Below are 26,170 nucleotides of genomic sequence, written 5' to 3'. Positions count from 1 at the left end.
AGTGTTGTCACTCTTGCAATATAGGAAATGCATTGGCCAATTTGTGCACAGCAAGCTTCCACAAACAGCAATGATATACTGACCAGATAATCTATTTCAGTAATGTTGATTGAGGGATGAGATATTGGGCAAGGTAATACTCAGTCCATGCCCACTATTGTGGAAATTGTGGAAAAAGGTGCACACATGCAGCAAAATATGGCCTTCTCTGATACTTGCTGTAGTTAAAAAGGTAAGAAACATTTGTATTAAACTCATGATTTGAGATGGATGGTGATATCATCACTGGTGGTCAAGGAGCATTTAGATCACAATAGAACACTGCCTACTTCCACATTGAGAGTGTGACCACTTTACACTGTTTACAACGGTAGTACTGTGTGCACTTCCGCATCATGCATAGCAATAACACTATGTGAACCCTGCACCATGCAGTTCCTGGAGAGTGGGACAGCTTTAGCCCAATCCCACTTTTGATCACAATCGGACATGATTCATTTCACCATATTTCCTTTTTTTCCTTCTCTCGCAGAAGTGATGTACGTTATTTGCTTGACTGACTTAAATTCGCCCAGTCGAGTTCCTGTATAGCTGAGTGGGTAAATACACATCTTGTTCCAGCAGTGAGCTATACAAACCTACCCAGGTTCTATCCTTTGTCTTTGCTGAATCAATCAATTTCAGCTGTGACAAAGTGAGGACACTACAATTGACAAGAGTAGCTTGCTTAATCAGTTCCCCATGCCTTTGGTCTCGATATGCACCCTCTCTACCACTGGCGCTGTGGCTATAGTAAGTACTATCTACTAGATACATGACAGCAATTCACCAAGGTTACTTTGACTACAATTACCTCCCCTGTGACCACTACACCAAGAAGAACAGCAGCAGCAATGTGATAGGAACACCATCACCTCGAAGTCATACATCATTCACACATCATCGCTGGGTCAGAATCCATTAATTCCCTTACCTGACATAATTGTTATAGTATCATCACCACATGAAATGCAGCAGTTCAAGTGGAAGGTGCACCACCACCATCTTCCAATAGGCAACTAGGGGTGGACAATAAATGAGCTCTTGCTGCCTAGCCCAGACGCCAAGAACAATTTTCTTTTAATTAAGTTAATTGTGATTGGGATTCAAGCTCAGATGCACATCATATACATCTAGCTACCATTGTATTCTGAAAACTGAGCCCCATAATCATTATAATCCTTAATTACATCGGGTTAATCAACAATTGTGAGATAAGAAAACTGTGAACTACAATTTCCTGTTCTGAACATTTCCCGCAATTGAATCAAAAACAACTGTGGAGTAAACGCTGCGATTGCAATTTCTTATCTCCAATTAAATTGTTAAATGTGAAGACAAACTATTGAAAAGACGTTAAAGAGATAATCCGGTATTTAGATGCAAGACAAATTCACCATTACAAAGCTGGAGTGAATAAGCAATGAGCTAGCAACATGCAGATGCTTCTCCAATGTTTACCATTTGGGCTTGGCTTCCTTTTTAACAATGGTCGATAAAAAATGTTTCGAATATTTGTTAAAGTTCTGCCCCAAACTTGCAAATTGTGGGAAGTCTCCCCTATTTTTAGCAATCTAAATTTCCCAAACTATTTGATCCAAAGATGTACTTATCCATCTATTTTAGAATATAAAATTACTTGATCTGACAAAATTTTGTTCAGTAAATGGTTTGAAATATTCAATTTATCTTCTGCACTCAGTCTGTATTGTAATTAATCATGTCCTGCCGCATCAGTTAGCCAACTATGAGACAATGGACAATAACAGTTTATACAAATTCCACATCTGCATCTCAGTTCTGATTGACAGATAATCAATCAGTGTGCATTGTGATACTGTTGAATGAATTGGCTCTCCTGCAATACATTTCCTCAGGAACAATGCCTCATTATTGAAGTGTGCCATAGAAAGAACACAATTCCAAATTCCAAATGCTGAACTACCCACCTTTCCCTTTTTTTTTTGTAATGCAGCTCTCATGGCTTGGTATGGTGCCCAACGAAGCTACAGCATTTCCTGTGGCCTCCTTTCAACTCCTCGTGAGTTTGGTAAATCAAGCTGAAAATTTGGAAAATTCAGACTGAATTAGCACTGGGAAAGTTAGTGGAGTTCTGTGGTGGTGCAACTAACAGTGTACACTGGAATACAGGAAGACAGCTTCAGTTCTTTCATTGTACTTCCTATCTCAGCCATCCTTGCTCTGGGAAGACACAGAACAGAGATCTGGAAGAGGTTAATGGAAGGAGAGTTGCTTCTAGATGGGAAAGGGGTTTAGGATTCCCTCTCAGCCTTCACCTGGTCTTACCGTAACAGGGTTTAATTTTAAACAACTGTGTTTTTAGCTCCCCCTTGGTGAAGCCTTGTTCACTGCTTTCCAATTATAAGGAAAAAAAACCAGCACAAACAGGTTTTCTTAGGTTGAAAGAAGAAAGGTTGAAATTTATTAAACTTTAAACTCTAATTCAATTAACGCCTACGGATACATGACACACCCCGCTAGCATGCATACGTGATACACGTGCAGATAGAGACAGAAAAGGGAAGAAAAATAAAGTGGAAAAGTTTGAGGCAATCTCTGAAGAGGGTTTTTGTTAAGGTTCCTCCAGCTCATTGTAGAGTCCTTGATTGTAGGTAGATCTTGCTCTTCGTTGGGGCCCAGTATTCTTCTTAAACCTTGTTCGCTGTAGGAGACCTTTCTCTCTTTGGGTTCATGTGTCTTCAGTGGATTTGGAGTTCCATGAGAAAGAGATGAGAGCACACAGACAGGAGAGGTCTTCTTCAGTCCAGAGCATACTGCAGTCTCTGAGTTCAAACTGTTTGTACAATTCAGAAAACCAGGTTGCCAAGCAGGCTAGTCATGTGACCAGCTGGTCTGACCACGTCTGTTTGTGGATTCGGCCATCCCAGCAGTTATCCTGAAATTTGAGCTCCCTCACCTTCAATGTCTGTTGCTAAAAGTCCATTGTGGGTTAAGCTGGATAAGGGAAGTAACCCCTTTGTCTCCACAAGCACTGTCTGTTAATATGCAAATATCTTTCCAGCCAAGGGCCTGGTGATTTTTTTTTGGCTGTGTTTGCTGACAACACAACCACTAGGTGGCACAGTGCCTGCGCAAATGCAGGCTCTTCAACTGAAACATCAGTGTCTACAACGTTCAGGCAGCTGCCAGGATTAAAGATGGCCCTGCTCAATTTATCACAGGAAATGCTCATGGCGAGATTGATCTTGCAAACTAACCTTATATTAAGTTGGGTGGAAGTCCAGTAATATGCTACTATGTAGTCATAGGATATTAACTGTAATCCTCAGATCCATTTAATATTTCAGTAATCCTATTAAACAAAAAAGGAATTTTATGATTGAATTTCCATTGGAAGATAGTGAATTGGTACCCCGATAGATGGAAAAGAAAATCGGCCAGAGTATAAAATGTGCTGCCAATTCGTTATTGTGAAGCGTTTATATGACTGTCCCAGGGGGGTGGTGGTAAGGAGGGCTGGGAGTGAGTGAGCAAGCGAGGTGGCGCGAAGCAAGGAACAATCAGCCAGAGGAACGGAGGGGAGCAACGAGGTCTGGAGCAAGCGGCTGAGGGGAGGAAATGTCAAGGCCTGGAGCAAGTTGCCGAGGGGAGAGAGCTCCAGCCTCAAAGTCTCCCGTTCAGCACTTCCTCCAGCCGAGTGAGGGGCTGGATACCCGATGACGCTTTATCGCGCAAAGATAGACTTGGCACGGATATGCGATGACGTTGGCGCTGCATGTTGACGTCATCCCACGCATGCGCCACTAAGTCCTGGCAAGACACAGCTGCGCATGTGCACAGCTTGGCACACTCTGATGATGTCAGCAGGCCAGTGCGTTGTCAGGAATCACTGTTTTTTTTAAAATCAAGTCCTTTCTTCCCTTCAGCAACAGTTTTCAAATCAATGTTCATATGTCAAATTTAATATGCTTCATTCTTGGCAGGTGGGTGGTCTGCATGACACCTCCACACCCAGTGGAATGTGATTTGAGAAGTGCACACTTCATTAAAAGAGTCTTGGGAAAATATAAGATACAGAAAAAAACATGCATTTCTCTCATTCAGTCCCATGCATTCATAAATTCTAAAACTTGTTACAGCCTGTCTTTTCTTAGTGGCAGTGCTGCTTTAATTACCCCCTTTTTGGCATCCCAATAAACATGTGGTTTTTGGGGAAGCTTTTTCAGTTTGCACATTCCCATGACTGCCTAGGGTCTTTGTTCCTGCTGAGATCTGCAAAGGAGGGGGGGGGGGAATTAGATTTGATTAGCCCTATATTGGAATCTCCCCTTTGTCCTCTGGGACACTCCTGTCTGCGGGTATTTGTGCAGACTCTACTGCACTCTCCTTTGGCACTTCGACTAGGTGAGGCATCACCCTCATGGTTTCTGTGCCCCCTAGAGGTCTTTCTTTGTTTCTGCAGGTTCCTGTAAATGTTGTTAGCAACTCTGGTGGGGGGCTTCTAGTGTCTGCATTTACATAGGAGGATGTGGTGTCTAACTTTTCAAATTTTTCAGGTTTGGCTGACCGGACAGTAGGGGTTTTCATCCAGGATTCCTCCCGGAATTCCTTTAAGCTGCCCTCTTGCTCGCTTTTTCCCTTCCCTTTCTAACCTTTTGTCAGTCTTATGCCTGCCTGTCCCCTTTTGTTCTCGGTGGAGGTCTCTTACAGTTCACCAGCCCTCTGCTGGAGGGTCCTCCTAACAGGACTTAGGGGTGCAGGTTTCACTGTACCTTGGGGTTTCCCCTCAACCTGGCACATATGGCAACTCCTGCACTACTCCACCACATCTTTATGGTGTTTTGGCCAGTCAAACTGCAGTCTTATGTGGGCTTTGCTCTTTCATGTAGCTGCATGTACAGCCATTGCAGTCTCATGGGCCCTTCTTAATATTTCTCTCCGGTACTTCTGCGTTACCACTAACTGGTGAACTACTGTCTACTCCTTGCTCTCAGGTGTGTGATGAGAACTCCATTTCCTCATCAGTACCTCATTCTTTAAATAGGAGCAATCAGGGACTCCCTCTGCTTCACTTTCAAACTGGGCAGCCTGTGCTAACTCTTGCAATACTGGGTCGGCTCGCTGAGCCTCAGCTAGGGAAGATTTATTTAACTCATTCCCTGGGTCTCCTAACTTTCCAAAGAAAGTCTCAGATAGACAGACCTAATGGCCATCTACCTGCAGTGCCAATTCAGTCTCCTCTGGGGGAGCTGGTTTGATCATGGCTCACTCATTACACATTCAGGGAAACTGCAGGGGATCATCTCCTGCCACTGCCCTGTCTCTCTGGCCTCCTGCAGTCTTTCTTTCACTATGGGGGGCTACCACCTTTACCCCCACCAGATCGTTACCTAGGAGCAGGTCAAACCCGTCCACACGCGAACGAGGGACAATCCCTGCAGTCACCAGTCCTGAAACTAGGTCGCACTCCAGGTGCACCCAGTGTACAGGTACAGGCATACACTGCCCTCCAATACCATTCACCACCATTCTGGTGTTCACTGCACTCTGGGGGAAAGGTCAGGCCTTTTCCCAGTAACAGAGATCTAGTGGCCCCTGTGTCCCTGCGAATTACTATGGGCTTGCTTGGCCCACTCGAGGGATATGGGGTTACTTTCCCTTCAGACACAAAACCTTGATAACTCTCAGGAATCCTATTAACTTTTTCTGCACTTGTAGCTATAAGCTTCCTGCGTTGCACTCCTACTGCAGTTAAAGACACAGCTTGCTCCACTATGCTCGCCTCCAGGATTCCTTCTTCACTGAACGGGTGTGCCCCGACTAACCCTACAGGTTTTCCCTTTAATTTCCAACAGTCAGCTTTTAAATGCCCTGCTTTATTACAATGGAAGCACACAGGTTTCCGGTTCTCGCTCCTGCTCACAGCACCTTTCTTTTTGGCGAGAGGAGGGCCCCCTATGTCTCCTACTTTTCTTTCTCTCCCAGGACTGCTTGGGCTCCTATCACCTTCCCACACTTTGTCTTTTTTGGATTTGTGGGGGCGATTAGGAAAGATTCTCCCCGGGAACCCGACTTATAAATTAAAGCAAGCACATCAGCCAGAATGGTCGCTTGCCAGGCTCTCTGAACCTGCTGCTCCTCTACATGGGTTTTTATGGAGAGTGGGAGAGAGTGTTTAAAATCCTTTAATGGAATTACTTCCCTGAGATTCTCATAACTGAGTTGAACTTTAAGAGTCCTCAGACAATGGTCAAAAGCCAGCTGCTTACTTCTTTCAAACTCCAGATAAGTTTGATTAACTTGCTTCTTGAGGGTTCTAAAGTTTTGGCAATAGGCTTCAGGTATTAATTCATATGCCCCGAGCATTTTTCGTCAGTTCATAATTTGATGAACTCTCATCTGGCAACATTTGCCTGGATGGGTGCAGCTCTAACAACACTCAAGAAGCTCGACAACATCCAGGACAAAGCAGCCCGCTTGATTGGCACCCCATCTACAAACATTCACTCCTTCCACCACCGATGCAATTTGCAGCAGTGTGTACCATCTACAAGATGCACTGCAGCAATGCACCAAGGCTCCTTAGACAGCACCTTCCAAACCCGCGACCTCTACCAACTAGAAGGACAAGGGCAGCAAATACATGGGAACGCCACCACCTGCAAGTTCCCCTCCAAGTCACACACCATCCTGACTTGGAACTATATCGCTGTTCCTTCACTGTCGCTGGGTCAAAATCCTGGAACTCCCTTCCGAACAGCACTGTGGGTATACCTACCACAAATGGACTGCAGCGGTTCAAGAAGGCAGCTCACCACCACCTTCTCAAGGGCAATTAGGGATAGGCAATAAATGCTGGCCTGACCAGTGATGCCCACATCGCATGAATGAATTTTTAAAAAGGGAATAAACCTCATGGGCTTTTCCGGTTAGCTTGCTTTGTAATAAAAGAGGCCAGGTCACAGCTGCCTAGCCAATTTCGCAAAAGACAAAAAATCACTTTCACATCTTCCTCATTGAATTTTGGGATTAGTTGAGATAGTTTTAACAATTCTGTACGCAGCCCTGAATTCTGCTTCTCCATATTGGCCATGCTTTCACCTAAGTTACTCTGTCGCCCCCCTAGTTAACTCAAGCCGCCTTAGCTCTCTTTCTTCGCATTCTTTCTGGAAGCATCTTTCTCTCCTGTCTCTCTCTTTCTTTCTCCTCCTTCTCTTTGTCTGGAAAGCTCTTTCTTTCTCTCTCCTCAAATTCAAGTTTCCTTTGTTCCAGTTGTATCTTTGCTAGCATGACCCTGTCTGGGTCTACTTTTAACCCTGTTTCTGCTTCTTCAGATTCAAGGAAAAAATGGTTGGCCACTAGCCTTAGGAGTTCAGACTTCCCAGCCTTGCCATGCACAGTGATCCCACACTGATCAGCCATTTTCCTCAACTCCTCCATCGACAGCGTTTTTAACTTATCCCAAGTTACTTCCCCTTGCCTGGGGAGCTACTGGCTTCAGTTGCAGACATGTTAGTATTCTAGCACACACAACCACAAGATAACCTGTATTGAAATCTTGCTCTTTTTTGATTGGGAACAATTTGGCGTCCCACTTCCAATTTCTCTTGTTTTTCTGTGGGTAAAATCCAGGATGGTAGCCCCCAAATTTCTGTTATGACCTGGTTTTAAAGGGGTCTAGGGTTCCCTCTCAGCCTTCACCTGGTCTTACTGTAACAGGGTTTAATTTTAAACACACCATGATTTTAGCTCCCCCTTGGCGAATCCTTGTTCACTGCTTTCCAATTATAAGGCAAAGAATCTAGCACAAACAGGTTTTCTGAGTTTGAAAGAAGAAAGGTTGAAATTTATTAAATTCAAACTCTAATTCGGTTTTAACGCCTACAGATACATGACATGCCCACGCTAGCATGCATACGCGATACACACATGCAGATAGAGACAGAAAAGAGCAGAAAAAAAATAAAGTGAAAAAGTTTGAGGCAATCTCTGAAGAGGGTTTTTGTCAAGGTTGTTCGAGCTCACTGTAGAGTCCTTGATTGTAGGTAGATCCTGCTCTTCGTTGGGACCCAGTATGCTTCTTAAACCTTGTTTGCTGTAGGAGACCTTTTTCTCTTGGGGTTCATGCATCTTCAGTGGATTTGGAGTTCCGTGAGAAAGAGATGGGAGCACACAGACAGGACAGGTCTTCTTCAGTCCAGGAGCATACTGCAGTCTCTGAGTTCAAACTGTTTGTACAATTCAGAAAATCAGGTTGCCAAGCAGGCTAGTCATGTGACCAGCTGGTCTGACCAAGTCTGTTTGCGGATTCGGTCATCCCAGCAGTCATCCTGAAATTTGAGCTCCCTCATCTTCAATGTTTGGTGCTCAAAGTCCATTGTGGGTTAAACTGGATAAGGAAAGTAACCCCTTTGTCTCTACAAGCACTGTCTGTTAATATGCAAATGTATTTCCAGTCAAGGGCCTGGTGATTTTTTTTTTAACAAGTCCTTTCTTCACTTCAGCAACAGTTTTCAAATCAATGTTCATATGACAAAATTAATGTGCCTCATTCTTGACAGGTGGGGGGGTCTGCATGACAATGCCTTCACATTTAATTATTGCTCTTTCAAATTAAAGACTGGCTCAGGTCTGCAAATGAAACCCGACCCGAGCCCGACAGAAACTCATCCGACCCATGCCCGACCGGCCAGAGTTCTTTCATTTTTTCCCGCACCCGACCCAACCCGATCATCAGTTAACCTACCTTTTGTTTTTCACTTTGTTACTTATCTGCACAAGCTTAAAAAAACTAACTAAACAACCTTTCTAGTCCAAAAATTACATTTACATTGGAGCCACCTACCGGAGGAGGTGTTAGAATGTGTCCGACCCTGCCTGACCCGACCCAAGCCCAAATGCCGGCCCCAGAAGAGTGACCCGACCCGAACCCGACACGTGTTGTGGGGTCCTGTCGGGTTCGGGTCGGGTAGCCATGCTGTACTTCAAATGGCTTGCAGGCAGGACATCCACCTGCTTTCATAACCACAGATTGAATCAGGACAACTAAAACAGGGTGAAATGATTACAGTAGAAGCACCAACAGCAACCACAAAGAGAAATAACTGGGATTTCAGTGTGGATTATTTTTTCAGCTTTGTTACAGTATCTTCCCCCATTTCCCTGCAATTTTTTTCTCCTTCAAGTATTTATCCAATTCCCTTTTGAAAGCTATTTGAATCTGCTTCCACCGCCAGGTGCATTGCAAATCTGAATCATTAATTACGTAAAAGTTTTCCTCATGTTGCTTCTGGTTCTTTTGCCAGACATCTTAAATCTGTGCCATCTGGTTACTGACCCTTCAGCCATTAGAAATGGTTTCTCTTTATTTATTCTATCTAAACCCTTCATTATTTTAAACACCGCTATCAAATCTCCGTTCAGCTTTCTAGGTTCTAAGGAGAATAACCCCAGCTTAGAAACATAGAAAATAGGAGCAGGAGTAGGCCATTTGGCCCTTTGAGCCTGCTCCGCCATTCATTATGATCATGGCTGATCATCCAACTCAGTAACCTGTTCCGGCTTTCGCCCCATACCTTTTGATCCCTTTAGACCCAAGAGCCGTATCTAACTCCTTTTTGAAAACATTCAATGTTTTGGCCTCAACTGCTTTCTGTTCTAGCGAATTCCACAGGCTCACCACTCACTGGGTGAAGAAATTTCTCCTCATCTCAGTCCTGAAAGGTTTACCCCCTATCCTTAGACTATGACCCCTGGTTCTGGACTCTCCCACCATTGGGAACATCCTTCCTGCATCTACCTTGTCAAGTCCTGTTAGAATTTTATAGGTTTCTATGAGATCCCCTCTCACTCTTCTAAACCCCAGCGAATATAATCCTAACCGACTCGATCTCTCCTCACATGTCAGTCCCGCCATCCCAGGAATCAGTCTGGTAAACCTTCGCTGCACTCCCTCTATAGCAAGAACAGCCTTCCTCAGATAAGGAAACCAAAACTGCACACAGTATTCCAGGTGTGGCCTCACCAAGGCCCCGTATAATTGCAGCAAGACATCCCTGCTTCTGTACTCGAATCCTCTCGCTATGAAGGCCAACATAACATTTGCCCTTTTTACCGCCTGTTGTACCTGCATGCTTACCTTCAGTGACTGGTGTACGAGAACACCCAGGTCTCGCTGCATATTCCCCTCTCTCGGTTTATAGTCGTTCAGATAATAATCTGCCTTCCTGTTTTTGCTACCAAATTGAATAACCTCACATTTATCCACATTATACTGCATCTGCCATGCATTAGCCCACTCACTCAACTTGTCCAAATCACCCTGAAGCCTCTCTGCATCCTCCTCACAACTCACCCCCCCCACTCAGTTTTGTGTCATCTGAAATTTGGAGATATTTAATTTAGTTCCCTCATCTAAATCATTAATGTATGTTGTGAATAGCTGGGGTCCTAGCACTGATCCCTGCGGTACCCCACTAGTCACTGCCTGCCATTCGGAAAAAGAACCATTTATCCCTACTCTTTGTTTCCTGTCCGCCAACCAATTTTCTATCCATCGCAATACACTACCCCCAATCCCATGCGCTTTAATTTTACATGCTAATCTCTTATGTGGGACTTTGTCGAAAGCCTTCTGAAAGTCCAAATAAACCACATCCACTTGCTCCCCCTCATCAACTTTACTAGTTACATCCTCAAAGAATTCTAGTAGATTTGTCAAGCATGATTTCCCTTTCGTAAATCCATGCTGACTCTGTCCGATTCTACCACTGTTCTCCAAGTGCTCTGCTTTAAAATCTTTAATAATGGACTCAAGAATTTTCCCCACTACTGACGTCAGGCTGACTGGTCTATAATTCCCTGCTTTCTCTCTACCTCACTTTTTAAATAGTGGGGTTACATTAGCTACCCTCCAATCTGTAGGAACTGTTCCAGAGTCTACAGAATCTTGGAAGATGACCACCAATGCATCCACTATTTCTAGGGCCACTTCCTTCAGTACTCTGGGGTGCATACTATCAGGCCCTGGGGATTTATTAGCCTTCAATCCCATCAATTTCCCCAACACCATTTCTCTAGTAATACTGTTTTCTTTCAGTTCCTCTTTCTCACTAAGCCCTGTGTTCCCCAACATTTCTGGTACATTTGTGTCCTCCTTTGTGAAGACAGAACCAAAGTATGCATTTAGTTGGTCAGCCATTTCTTTATTCCCCATAATAAATTCCCCTGCGTCTGACTGTAAGAGACCTACATTTGTGTTCACTATTCTTTTTCTCTTCACATACCTATAGAAACTTTTACAGTCAGTTTTTAAGTTCCCCACAAGCTTGTTCTCGTACTCTATTTTCCCCTTCTTAATCAATCCCTTGGTCCTCCTTTGCTGAATTTTAAACTGCTCCCAATCCTCAGGTCTGTTGTTTTTCCTGGCAAATTTATCTGCCTCTTTCTTGGATCTAATGCTATCTCTAATTTCTCTTGTAAGCCATGGTTTGGCTACCTTTACCGTTTTACTTTTGCGCCAGACAGGGATAAACAATTGTTGCAGTTCGTCCATGTGCTCTTTAAATGTTTGCCATTGCCTATCCACCGTCATCCCTTTAAGTAACGCTTCCCAATCCGTCATGGCCAACTCGCGCCTCATACCTTCGTAGTTTCCTTTACTAAGATTCATGACCCTTGTCTCAGAATCAACTATGTCACTCTCCATCTTGATGAAGAATTCTATCAGATTATGGTCGCTCGTCCCCAAGGGGTCTCACACCACTAGATTATCAATTATTCCTCTCTCATTGCACAATGAGCTTATCCACATAACTGCAATCCCTCATCACTGGAGCCATTCTAGTAAATGTTGCTGGTCACTCAATGTATCAATCTTCCATGGTCATGGGTTACACATGCGTTGAAACTTAACTGGGAGGAGGCTAGTGATAGAGCACATAGACAGGCTGCTTCAATGGGCAGACACATGGCAGATGGAATTTAGTGCGGAGAAGTGTGAAGTGATACATTTTGGTACAAAGAATGAGGAGAGGCAGTATGAAATAAAGGGTGCAATTCTAAAGGGGGTGAAGGAACAGAGAGACCTGGGGATATATGTGAACAAATCGTCGAAGGTGACAGGGCAGTTTGAGAAAGCAATTAAAAAGGCATATGAGATCCAGGGTTTCATAAATCGAGGCATAGAGTACAAAAGCAAGGAAGTTATGACAAACCTTTATTAAACACTGGTTTGACCACAACTGGAGTAGTGTGTCCAATTCTGGACATTACACTTTAAGAAGAATGTGAAGGCTTTACAGAGGGTGCAGAAAAGATTTATGAGAATGATTCCAGGGAAGTGGGACTTCAGTTACATGGATAGATTGCAGAAGCTGGGGCTTTTCTCCTTAGAGAAGAGAAAGTTGAAAGGAGATTTGATAGATGTGTTCAAAATCATGAGTGGTTTAGACAGAGTAGATAGAGAGAAACTGTTTCCATTGGGGGAAGGGTCAAGAACAGAGGGCATTGAAATAAGATGAATGGAAAAGGAACCAATGGCAACATGAGGAAAAACTTTCTTATGCAGCAAGTGGTTAGGAACTGGAATGAAATGCCTGAAAGTGTGGTAGAGGCAGATTCAATCATGGCTTTCAAAAGGGGATTTTTAAAAATTCTTTCATGGGATGTGGGCATCGCTGGCAAGGCCAGCATTTATTGCCCATCCCTAACTGCCCTTGAGGTGGTGGTGGTGAGCTGCCTTCTTGAACTGCTGCAGTCCATGTGATGTAGGTACACCCACAGTGCTGTTAGGAAAGGAGTTCCAGGATTTTGACCCAGCGATATAGTTCCAAGTCAGGATGATGTGTGACTTGGAAGGGAACTTGCAGATGGTGGTGTTCCCATGCATCTGCTGCCCTTGTCCTTCTAGACAGTAGCAGTCACGGGTTTGGAAGGTGCTGTTGAAGGAAGCTTGGTGAGTTGCGAATTATCTAAAGCGAAAAAATTTGCAGGGTTATAGGGAAAGGGCTGGGGAGTTGGACAAGCTGATTTGTTCTTGTAGAGAGTTGGCACAGACATGACAGGCTGAATGACCTCCTTCTGTGTCATAACCATTCTATGACACTAAACACACAGCAGTTCAGAGCATCCTACTAGGTGACTGAAAGAGGATGCATAGTGGGGAGTGGCATAGTTAAAAAGGAAATCAGGTTTAAAGGGGGAATGGTCAGTAATTGTGAGAAAGGTCACAGACAATATGTTACTACATTTCAACCAATGATAAATGTATAAATGTAAATGTAGATTCCCAAATAAATAGCAATACTGCAACTTTATGAATAAGTGGTGAATGAATTTAGCAAATGGGCAAAATTTCAGTGTGAAAAGGATATTAAAACTTAAGGAATTGAAGTTCAAAACTATTCTGTAGGTTTCATTGGAAAAACACTTACTGCAACTGTGCAATTACCAAACTTCATGTTTGTCTTGGTACATGAAATGAGACATATCAGAAATATCAGTTTCTCTATGTATTTTAAACAAGGAAACCGGCACAGAAAGAAAAGGGCAAAGCAGACACACTCGAGGGTCAGCAACTCATCAGCGGCTGACAGCCATATCCTTCCTAACCATGTACTAGCTGAGACAATTACTTCTCCCTCAGTGAAAAGCAAGCTAAAACAAGCAAAGTATATTAGTGCTTGAAAAAATAAGGAGCTTGAGAGAAAAAAAATCAAAAATCTCCTCCAAGCAAGCATTTCTTTAACATAGAGGAATCACAAAACCGACAGCAACAGTTTCTTCTTCACTATTTCCTGTAACCCGAATTTACCAACAAAATCAAGCAAACATAGAAAGTCAATGTTGGAGTGAAACTTCCAATCATTAATAGTTAAAGAAAGGCATTTTAAGCATGAAGCTCATTTCTTTAGTGACAAATGAAAATGTATTATATAAAAAGCAAGTGACGCAATTTCCTTTTGACGCTTGGTTGCATTTGATAAGGCTGTTCCTGATTTTGTTTTTTTCTGCAGACATAACTAAGCTCTGAAAGCAGTTAAGTCACCAGAGGGATGGCCTGAACAACAGAGACCTCAGCTGGATTCTAAATGTATTGCTATGCATGTGTAGGATGTGTAGCGTTCAATTTCTATTGATTGGTCAGTATGGTCAATATTGCTCCAGTATTTTCCCCTCCTCCATTTTGTAAATTATTTTCTAGTTTTCTTTATAGCCATTCACATGATTTCCACACCAAGGAATCAAATAGTTTAGGCTGCTTTCAAGCATCTGGACAACCACTAATAGATATCTGAGATCATGCCTTAGAACATTACACTACAACAGTGACATCAAAAGTACTTCACTAGCAGTAAAGAGCTTTGGGGCACTGTGAGGTTGTGAAAGGTGATATATAAATGCAAGAATAAAAACAGAATATTGCTGGAAATACACAGCGGGTGAGGCAGCATTTGTGGAGAAAGAAACAAAGTTAACGTTTCAGGCCGATGACTTTTCATCAGAAATAGAAAAATGTTACTTGTTTTAAGCAAGTACAAAGGGAGACAGAAGGAAAGAATAAAAGAAAAAGTCTGTGATAGGGTTCACTGCTCCTCTACATTGAAGAGACCAAACAGAGATTGGGTGACCGCTTTGTGGAATACCTCTGTTCAATCTGCAAACATGACCCTGAGCTTTCAGTCACCTGTTATTTTAATTATCTGTCCCACCCCCACTCTGACTGCTCTGCCCTTGGCCTCCTGCACTGTTCCAATGAAGCTCAGCATAAGTTTGAGGAACAGCACTTCATCTTTTGATTATGCACTTTACAGCCTTCTAGACTAACAATAAGTTCAACAATTTCAGATCATAACCACCACTCCCATTTATTCAGACAGCAGCTATTGGTAATGATTCTGCTATTACCAGTTATACTTCTTCTAGACACATCTTTTTTTCCCACTTGTCCTGCTACCATTGCACTTTGCCTTGCACCATTGTCCCTTTTGTCAATTAACCTTTTCTGTTTTCAACCCTAGCACAGAACTTCTGTTTTGTTCTTTCTGCCTCTCCCTCCTTTCCCTGCCTCCATACAACATTAACTTTTGCCAATTCTAATGAAAGGTCTTGAAATTCAAACTTTGTTTCTCTCTGCACAGATGCTGTCTGGTCTGCTAAGTATTTCCAGGATTTTCTGTTTTTATTTCAGATTTCCCGCATTCACAGTGTTTTGAATTTCTAAAAGTACAAGTTTTTCTTTACTGGGATATTCAACATTTTGGAGCTGCATCTCAGATACTTAGGTCAAAACTATTGAGTGGGGAATATATGATTATAAGAAGCATGAGCCACTATGCATAAAACAAAGGAAATCTCCAAAAATGAGACCCCCTGAACAAAAAGTACAAGACCAGCCTCTTCCCCTTCCCCCAACCTTTTAAAATTTCCAGTCTGGAGGATTTGTAAATGTTCCTTCCTAATTGAAGTGCAACTTTTCCAGACCTCCAGACTAGGAATATTAAAGATGCTTATGGGATGCATTTGGCCTTTGGGCCACATCTTAACATATTGTCACACACACTGGAAGTGCGATGATACAACAATCATGGACTAACTCTTACGAAAAACAGAATTTGTCTTTTAAAAAAAAAACCTTTATTTCAAAAAGGGAACAGTGTTCCAAAATGGCTGCCAAAAAAAAGGGATTGGCCTTTTGTGTATTCAAACTGTCTGACAAAGACAAAGGACAAACCTTCAAAGCTAAGAGTTGTCAACTGAGTCCATCCTACACCTATCCTAAAACATTCCAGAATTGAAAGCCTTCTTCTGAAACAAAGGAGGTATGAAGTTGCCAAGGCCTGGGCCATTGTGTGATCACCATGGGGAAGAGACCAGAGAGTCTCCTAACAGGAGATGAGAGATGATAGTTTTGCCTTAAAAAAAAGGCAGCCAGAGAGAGATGGTGGGTGGGGTGGGGGGGGGGGGGGGGGGGGGGCAGGGTGGTTGCGAAGCAACATCCTAACAGATTATGTTCTGGCCAAGCCTGACAAAGCATATGCCCTGCTGCAGAATCTGACATCTACATTATACAGCAGTGAGACTAGAGGTAACCCACCGTCTTCAATTGAACCGTCAATCAAGAGAAAAATCTACACTCATCTCAGGCCTGCATCCATCGAAAACTTGATTGCTAAGGGAATTCAACAGGTTTATCATAACCTTTTTCCCTCCTCTATCTGTTTCTTGTGTGTGCACGTGTGTATGTGAGCAAAGGCCATTGCGACAATTTCGGGATAAAGCGTATTGATCCATTTGATATTGACTTTCTGTTTTTAAAACCTACGAGAAAATCTGTCACTGTCTATTTGAAAAATAGAACACTAAGAGGCTAAACTCTAATACAAATACACTTGCTGCAGTCAGGTGGGGAGTTGAACAGTGGGAACCACCCACATAACACCAAATGGTCGTAACAATATGAACACATGAAGAAGTGTCAGGAAAGATCAAGTGCTCCATTCCCCCCTTCCGTCCCATGCAACCCTGCAATTTCCTGGGAGGGGCAAAGAAGAGAGAAAGAAATCTTAAGCCAACTCTGGGAAATTTTTCTTCAAAAGGTGATCAAGCAAGCTCCAGGAGATAACAATGAATGCAATTCATTGGCTGCAAACTGCATTACAACATCCTGAGGATGCGAAAGCTTTTTACCACATTCTAGGCACTAGTTCATACATCTTGGAATCTGATCCAGTCTAACCATTAACCTGCACTTATACACCCAGCAATTCTAGAATATAGAAAACAAAGAAAAGTTTATCAGCCCTCTGTCATGCTCACAATAAGTGCAGCGATGAAAATACAGAATCAAATAGAAGAGTTATAAAAAAATCGGGACAATTTTAAAGAGCATGATACATGTGCTGTCAACAAAATGGAAGACAACACAAATGGACCCTCAGCATCTTTTACACTCAAATCCACATCTGTGCCTATTAAGACTGAAAACCAATTAAGCCCTGTCTGCCTGGGAATGCAACAGATAATCACAGCTGGATGGGAGCTATACTCAAACACAATGAGATAAGACCTTTCTCAGACCTTTCGTCTCCAAATAACCTTCATTACAATGGAGTCTGAACCACCCTCATTTCCTCAGAATGGGGCCATCATCAAGGCCATTATACAGCCCAGCTAGGACTAAAACCTGAAGTCACGAGTGAAGGCAACCCTTGTAAAAATTCACCTTAAATGGTAATTATTTTGAGGAACAAAGGTGGAGTCTTTTCAGGACAGGATGAGACACATCATCATCAGTCTGGTCTCTCCTCAGCCAGACAGGGTAACCAAAAGCCATCTTGATTTCCGGCAAAGCAGTGAGAGAGAGAGAGAGATTATTTCCAGCCAATACAGTTGAACTCTGCTGAGACAATTTGGAACCTAGCTACAGCAGAGACAACAAAGTGCCTTTGCAAAAGCAACTTTTCTACCGGTGAGAATTGATCTAAGACATTAGCACTGCCTTCAACCCAATGTGAACTGCCAGGAGACTGCAACAGCCCACTGACTACCAGACCACCAGCAAACAGGCCTGCAACTTTAAAAATTCACCTCCCCAGAGGGATCCCACAGGTTATTCCTGAAACAACAGACTTTTACAAGCTCAACTCTGAACACTTTTTACCCTGTACTTTTCTATCTATCTTCTCTTGACAGGGAGTGTGAGAGTGAATGCATGCGTGAGGGATGTTGCAGATTTGTTTAAAATAAAATTGGTTTTTTTTAACCTACGAGAAAACCTGTCATCTGTCTATTTGGCAAATAAAACACAAGGGGTTAAAACACTAATTAAAAAAAAACACATCCTGTGGTCAGTTGGGAGGTGAACAGTGGAAACAAGCCACGCCATCACCCACGTGGCCATAACACCTCACCTAAGTCACAAGATGGAGTGGCTCACAAAAGCATAGGAAAAGTTACCACAACTGGGAAATTCACCTCCGTGGTCTCAGCGCAAAATGTGCAGAATTTTGGATGATGAGGCTTAGTGCATGGCTGGCCATTCAAGCAGGATCCTCTTACCTCTGCTCTGACTGGGACCACTACTTCCCCACCTAATGCATATCCCAGCAGGTTCCCTGTTCTCCACTACATGTACCTACAATTTTCAGCGATCTGACAACTAGCCAGGGAAGCAACAATCAATGTCCAAATAGAGGGACAGGGTCTTGTTGTGGCCCCATCTCTCTTCAGACAGCCAGAAATATTGACTTGCTGAAAGCCTCAGCCAAGGTCTTCGTTGGATGGCATTATTTCAATCTTCTTTCCTTTTAAGTCCCATGTGGGATCTTTGGGTGCAGTGACATCTCTCTTCACACCCCTCTTCCAAGTAGCACTGGCAGGATCTCACTTCATAGGAAGGATCCTGCCGACAGCTCTGACGAAGGAAAATGAAACCGGGCTCAGGCAGGTCTAGAGAAGAGGGTGGAACTAGTTCCCTGCTCAAACTTCACCAAAAAGCAAAATCTAGGCCCATCAGTCTAGTGTTTTCACAGGCCAACCATTCATTTATGATAGTGGCACTGTCAGCAATTTAAAAGACCAGGCTGGAATCTGCTTAGCCTCTTAACTAAAGCAGGTAGCATGGGAAGCACAATAATATCCTTGTTTTGTTGGAGAGGTGAAAAAAAAACAAATGTGAAAGAAAAATAATGCGACAAAAAGTAAAACCTAAAGAGGTAAAACAAAGGGGGACTTAAACTGGAGAGATTAAAAATTCTTATTGAGTGACAGAGAAATTCTCCGTATAGTTATTTTACAAGTAATGCATATGATATCCACTTCCTGTAAATGCAACACTTTGTCATTATTTTCCAGTCACACTTTGTTCATTGGTTTAAAGTAAAACAGCATTTGACATGTTCAGGAGCTTCGATACGCACTTTGCATTACATAGCATAACACACCTGCTATTATAAAACCGCATATACCAAAACATTGTAAGCAACAAAAGAAGGAATTCCAATAATTTATTGTCCTGCACTACTATCAGCATTTTATGAGTGCCACTGACAGGGGCATAGAACATACTGAAGATTTTATCCACACATGTAGCCAGGATTATGCACACAGTACTACTGCTAACAAATATATTTTCTTACCAGGGTCCAGGTGTGTGAAAGTGCCAACAACAAAATCCATTGTAGAGATAGCCAGCAAGGCTAATAGCAGCAGCTGAAACCGAATGATCCATTTGACTCCAGCTAGATTAATTCCCAGTAATCCTATCAGTACAGCAATGGAAATTCCTCGGACTGCCCAGATATTACTGAGGTTCAACAAGTCAGCAATGGATTCAGCAAAGCCAGTGATATACATAGCACCTGCAACACACTGCAAGACAGCATTATTTTAGCTTTGTCATCAGAAACACTTTTTATTAACATTTTGTGCTGGCTTTATGATAGGCAATAGTCTCCTGAATCAAATAGCTTACTAATCCATGACCCCTTTCATTCCTGGTTATTAATGTACAAGCTTGAATTTCCAAAGTCAGCTGACTGGTTAGGCCTCAGCTGGAGTAGTGTGTTCAACATTGGACACCACAGGAAGAATGTCAAGGCCTTGGAACAAGTGCGGAAGAGATTTACTAGAATGGCACCAGGAATAAAGGACTTCAGTTATGTGGAGAATCTGAGATTAATCTCCTTACAGCAGAGCAGGTTAAGAGGAGATTCGATAGGTCTTCGAAATCATCAATGGTTTTGATAAGACTAAATAAGGAGAAACTGTTCCCAGTGGCAGATGGGTCAGTAACCAGAGGGCAGAGATTTAAGGGGATTGGCAAAAGAAGCAGAGGTGACATACGAAAACACTGTTTTACACAAGAGTTGTTGTGATCTGGAATGCACTAACTAAAAGGGTGTGGAAGCAGATTCAAAAGCAAAAGGAAATTGGATAAATACTTGAATGGAAAAATTTATTGGGCTGTGGGGAAAGATCAGTGGGTGGGATTAATTGGAGTGCTAAACAAAAGAGCTGGCACAGGCAGAATGATCTGACGTCCTCCCTCTGTGCTGTATCATTCTATGATAAAATGACTGCAAAGAGCAGCTCTATCAGCAGGCATCCTTATTTAAATCAAAGTGATTCCTGACAACGCAGCCCGCCACTGACGTCATCAGGCTGCGCCGCGGTGCACACATGCGCAGATGGTCTCCTGCTCTCTGCGCATGCGCTGCGTTCCGGCTTGCCAGGACTGGTTAGCGCATGCGCCGATGACGTCATCGCGTGACGTGTGCTTCTTCGGGCAACGCACCTGGTCGGCCTCTGCGCATGCGCTTTATGCAACGCCAACAGGTATTCACGCATGCGTCAACCTTCTGATATTCACGCATGCGTCAAAGCTTCGGCACGAGTTTCTGAAAGTGGAAGGAGGAGAGGTTTCGTCGGGCATTTTCTCACATTTTATCGCAATTATTTAGTCGTTTTGGAGATGTCAGTCTGCTTCATTTTTATTAGAAAGAGGAGATTGCTCCAAGGTAAGTTGCTCTGCTGTTGTAAGTTGCTCTGAAAACATTTCCATTGTCTGGGGCGCTGCATGTGCTCCAGTCCCTGTTGTAAGCTGCTCCAGCTGCTGCCTGTCAAGCAGAGAGGGCATCCAAAGGGGTCAAGCACTTGGGGAACATTCAGCAAGAAGAGACTGAGCACTAAAAGAAACAAGCATGCCGTGTCCAGTGGTAGCACGAATGTGAATGCTCTTGCTGCGTACACAACTGGTGAGGTGGGAATGCAGCCACACCGTTCTCCATCCTCAGTGTTGCTTTAAGGCAAAGGTAGGTAAGAGTGAAAGAAATGGAAGGTGATGCTGATAGTAGTAGGCAGGATTAAATGGGAGCATATGGGAAGGCGCAGGAGTAGCATAACCACTAGCAGGGAACAGCTGGACTAAATGGCCTGCTTTATGTTCATAGTCCAAAAGAAATGTGCTTCTTTTTCCAGCACCCTCACATCATTCATGTTTTCCCTGAGAGCAGCATTGAACCATCATCAGATAGGGGCAGTAACATCATCCTGACTCCTACAGCTGAGGTGGGTACTAAGTGATTCATTGGCGATGTTATCAGTACATGCCTTTACTGCAGAACATAAAGCATGCTCAACAGTAATTTCACTGGAGGGAGGGAAGCTCTGACACTGATGTTCTTTCCTTCTTTCTTTTCATGTAAAACGTGCCCTTGAGAAAACAATCCTTGAGACTTAAGGACGGCATTCAAGCAATGGAGGCAGTGCAGGAGAGGATGCAAGGATGTGCTGATTCCTGCATGTGAGGTGGATAATAAGTGCTTCATTGGCGACGTTATCAATTGGTGCCTTAACTGCAGAACTTAAAAAGGTGTGCGCAACAGTAATTTCAGTGGATGGAGGGAGGCAAGCTCTAACTCTGATTTGCTTTATTTCTTTTCATGTAAAACATGCCTTCGAGAAAACAATCCTTGAGACTTAAGGTTAGCATTCAAGCAACGAAGGCAACTGGATCATGCTGCGGAGCTTGTTACGATGTGGAAAGGAACCTTGCATTTATGGATGAAGTGGGAGTGCACATTGGGATGCGCTTGGGGAACATTCACCAAGAATAGACTGAGCTCAGACTCCTGTGACTTTGCCTTCTTCACATGGACAATACAGTAGTGGAATAGAGAGCCAAGCGTTCATTCACCACAAGGCTCTCCAGGAACAATCTCTTTAGCTGTGCATAGCAGAGACTCGGCCTGTCTGTCTCACGGGAATGCTGGCTACACAACACTCATGTATCCATGCACAGCAGTTCCTCGGATGCTTAATGTACTTAATAAAACTTCTCAATAATTAAACCCAGAATTGTTGAGGTTTTGAATGCTATTTCCCCGACTTTGCAACTGCACTTCAGATATTCAACTGTGGTGGAGTGGTGGGGGTAGGGGGTGTAGAGGGAGGGGTGGGTGAAGAGGGAGGGGCGGGTGAAGAGGGGGAGGGGTGGGGGGTGAGGGGGCATGCAAAAGGCAGGGACCAGACAGTTGCAATGCCTGAAGTTGAGAAGTAGGAGAGAAAGCAACTGGATTGGGGATCCGCAGCTAGAGGGAACAGCTGGATGGAGAGGGCCAGAAGCGAGAGGCCGTAGAGAGCCACGGGGAGTGAGCAGCCGAAGACCTTGGAGTTGCCCGAGTGCGGTAAGGCCGGTAAGTCTTCTGCTTTTGCAAGGTTATGGCGCATGCACAGAAAAACGCACTCCCCCTCCGCTCCGCCCCCACCTCGCTGCTACCACCTCCCACCCTGCTCCGCTGCTCTCTCCAGCCGCTCCGCTGCTACCACCACCTCCGCCCCCGCTCCGCTGCTCTCTCCGGCCGCTCCGCTGCTCCCCCCATCACCACCCCCCACCCCCGCTGCTCTCTCCGGCCGCTCTGCTGCTCCGCCCACCCCCCCGCCCGCTCTCTCCGGCCGCTCCGCTGCTCCCCCACCCCCCTGCTCTCTCCGGCCACTCCCCTGCACCCCCCTCCCCCCCACCCCGTCCGCTCTCTCCGGCGCTCCGCTGCTCTCTCCGGCCACTCCGCTGCTCCCCCCCCCACCCCCTGCTGCTCTCTCCGGCGCTCCACTGCTCTCTCCAGCCGCTCCGCTTCCCCCGCCCGCTCTCTCCGGCGCTCCCCTGCTCTCTCCGGCCAGTCTGCTGCTCCCCCACCCCACTGCACTCTCCGGCCGCTCCGCTGCTCCTCCCCCCCCCACCCCCGCTCTCTCCGGCGCTCCGCTGCGCTCTCTGGCGCTCCGCTGCTCCCACCCACCCCGCGCTGCTCTCTCCGGCCCGCTCCGCTCGCCCAGCCCGCTTGCTCTCTCACACCGGCCATTGAATGCTGCCACATGTTTGTTAGGTTGCGTCTGTGTGATTCTTTGAGCAGCGCCATCTTTAGTCCTGGCAGCTGCTAAAGTCGCAAACTGTGACGTTTTAGTGGCACATGCTGCATTTGCGCATGTGCCACAACAGCGCCACCTACCGATAGCGTTGTCAGCAAATGCGACCTATTTAAATTGAAGTGAACAGACAGAATCTCACACTTCACTCTGATTGGTAGAGCCTGTTTCAGCTAAACAAAATAAGTGACAGCCATTCGCTGGTTTATTCCTCAAGGCATTGCCTTGATCAATCAGAGTCAAGCTGCCTGTTTTAAATTTCTAACAAAGCTTGGCAGTTAACTGTCAGTCACCATAAACTGGTGCACTCTCCTTGGCAACACCTTTACCAATCAGAGTTCACTTGCCAACCAATCAGCACTCTCTTCTCATACAGTATAAAGTTGTTTTTTCCCTCACATTGGTATTCTTGCAGATTGTCCTGATGAGTGCAAGATGAAAAGCTTCGACAACATGTCTCCATTTTCAGCAATGCTTATGTGGATATATTGGATAAACTGTGGTTGTTCTCCTTAGAGAGGAGAAGGTTGAGATTTGATAGAGGTGTTCAAAATCATGAGGGGTCTTAATAGAGAGAAATTGTTCCTATTGGCAGAAGGATGGAAAACCAAAGGACACAGATTTAAAGTGATTTGCAAAAGAACCAAAAGGCAACATGAGGAAAAACATTTTCACACAGTGAGTGGTTGCAATCTGGAATGCACTGCCTGAAAAGGTTATGGAGGCAGATTCAATCATGGTTTTCAAAAAGGAATTGAATAAACACTGAAGGGAAAACATTTGCAGGGCTACAGGGAAAGGGTGGGGGAGTGAATCTAGCAAAATTGCTTTTGCAGAAAGCTGGCTTGGTCTCAACAAACTGAATTGCCTCTTTCTGGGCTATAACCATTCTAAGATTCTATGAAACAATGAATGGTCACAATGGAAAATGAAAGAAGAACTTTTATTGCAATTTATTTATTCCATACTGCAATCCAGTTATCAGTTCTCATCTATGGGTTATACGTAAAAATCAATACCGTGATGATCCTATGTGTTCCCTGCTAAAGTTGAATTATTAATTTCTTTTACTTAAAAACCAAACTGACTCAGATTAAAATATCAAATGGATTTGTTCCTTTGATCTATATAACATGACTGGTGGCACAGAACTACAGGTGCAAAACTAAGGCCTTATATTTTTCTTTTTGAGCAGAAATAAGCTTAGACAAATACTAAAACAAAACTTTGGTAGAAGGTAGCATTACATGTACCTATTAAAGTGGTTTCGATGTAAATTTGCGGGTGGTCCAGCAGTTACTGTTGGATTTTCCAACTATGGTTTGATGCCTACACTGGCAGAAAATTCTTGTGTGAATAATCCCCTTGTACAAAGGGCGTGCCATAAATGAACTTTAATGTACCCAGCTGCTAAGTGGTTACTAGCATTGCTGGGAATTCAATAGCGAACCTGTGTAAATGACTAGATACCATCTGCAGGATTTGCACACTAATGAGACTGGGCCTTCCCAGAGATTTAATTAAAGTTTAATTAAAGGCTGGCTGTGGTAAACTTTGATCCAGATACATTGCAACATGAAAGTTGTGTATCAATTATAAATTGCCACTTCCTTTTCTGTACTTTATTTCATTTTTTTTAAACTTATACCTCACTTCAATTCCTCCATTCCAACAATTCTCTCTAGCCAGCAGCAGCATCAAGTGGGTGAATCCAAATCCACAATTAGTCCAGAAATGCTCCAGGCATGATTCCTAAATCCCAAATTGATCGCCGTCACCAATTTGGAATATTGGGAGTCACTGCTACTGTGACAAAGTAGTGACAGGTAGGAGGCACCATTCCCATAGAATTCAGCGATTTGGTGGACAAATTCAATGTCCACATTTTGCATAGAATTGCTAAAAAATCTCAGAACGAATACAAACAGAATTCTAAATGGTTCATTAAAAACCCACAATCTTGAAGTCTTGATTACCTGTCCAAATACGTAGAGAAACCCAAAAGTTCCTCCTACTTGACCTCCCAGAACTGTAGAAAGCATGGAATATACTCCACCATTTCCAAGACTGCACCTCTCCCACACGCCAATTCCAGATAGAACTGTCACCACAGCAACCAAGACAACCAGGGTCACCATAAACATTCCCAGTAGGACGCCGGTATTTCCCTGAGATTGAAAAACTACAATAATTAGTAATCAGAGCTCTCATGATAAATTGAACCATACCTCAGCAATGGATACATATTAGATTTGTCCTGAACATTCCTATGGAACTACTGGAAAATTTACCTATTTTAGTAATGACACACCTCTCTTTAGATGCAGAATCATTGTCTTGCAAACAAATAATTCTCCTCAAAAGACAACAGGGAAAATCTAATCCAGTGGTCAGTCATGTATCTGTGCTGAGAGGTAGTTAGCAGGGATATGAATGCAAGTGCCTTATTTATACAGATCAGCCATAATCTAATTGAACAGTGGAATAGACTTGAAGGGCTGAATGGCTTACTTCCGATGTTCCTAATGTACAGTAGGCAGGGGCGGCACAGTGGCGAGGGGCGGCACAGTGGTTAGCACCGCAGCCTCACAGCTCCAGGGACCCGGGTTCGATTCTGGGTACTGCCTGTGTGGAGTTTGCAAGTTCTCCCTGTGTCTGCGTGGGTTTTCTCCGGGTGCTCCGGTTTCCTCCCACAAGCCAAAAGACTTGCAGGTTGACAGGTAAATTGGCCATTATAAATTGTCACCAGTATAGGTAGGTGGTAGGGAAATATAGGGACAGGTGGGGATGTTTGTTGGGAATATGGGATTAGTGTAGGATTAGTATAAATGGGTGGTTGATGTTCGGCACAGACTCGGTGGGCTGAAGGGCCTGTTTCAGTGCTGTATCTCTAATCTAATAATTCTGGTAGAAGACCCCCAGAACTCATGAGCACTGCACCCAAAGGTAAATCATAAGGGTGAAAAGATTCCGGTTCCTACAAGTGCAGCAAGTGTGCATGGCATGATTTATATGGAGAGTAATGGAGATATGGAGTGCAATCTAAACAGAATGTGAATAATTGCACTTGATTGGTGAAATAATCAGTAAAATGCAGTGTATAAAAACATGATGAAAAATTGTAGGTCATTATGATTAGATTAAAAAAAGTTTATATTCCTTTACAACCTAGACTAGACCACACTTGGAATACTTTCTGCAGTTCTGGGTCACGATATTATAGAAAGGA

General features: G+C 43.8%; 1 protein-coding gene across 3 annotated transcripts in view; it reads right to left on the bottom strand.

Moving 5' to 3' along the window:
- slc12a8 (solute carrier family 12 member 8) overlaps positions 1-26,170 on the bottom strand; it is a 163,025-nt gene that overhangs the window by 106,220 nt on the left and 30,635 nt on the right. For all 3 annotated transcript variants that reach the window (XM_068034496.1, XM_068034497.1, XM_068034498.1), the window contains exons 4-5: positions 24,918-25,109; positions 19,161-19,392 (exon numbers count right to left, since the gene is read on the bottom strand). In XM_068034496.1, the coding sequence (XP_067890597.1) occupies positions 19,161-19,392; positions 24,918-25,109 (424 nt within the window). The remainder of the gene's footprint in view (positions 1-19,160; positions 19,393-24,917; positions 25,110-26,170) is intronic.

Source organism: Heterodontus francisci, chromosome 7 (assembly GCF_036365525.1).
Source record: "Heterodontus francisci isolate sHetFra1 chromosome 7, sHetFra1.hap1, whole genome shotgun sequence".
In the NCBI taxonomy this organism is placed as follows: Eukaryota; Metazoa; Chordata; class Chondrichthyes; order Heterodontiformes; family Heterodontidae; genus Heterodontus; species Heterodontus francisci.
Note: the sequence above shows the minus strand (reverse complement) of the source record. Positions and strands in the feature narration are given on the sequence as shown.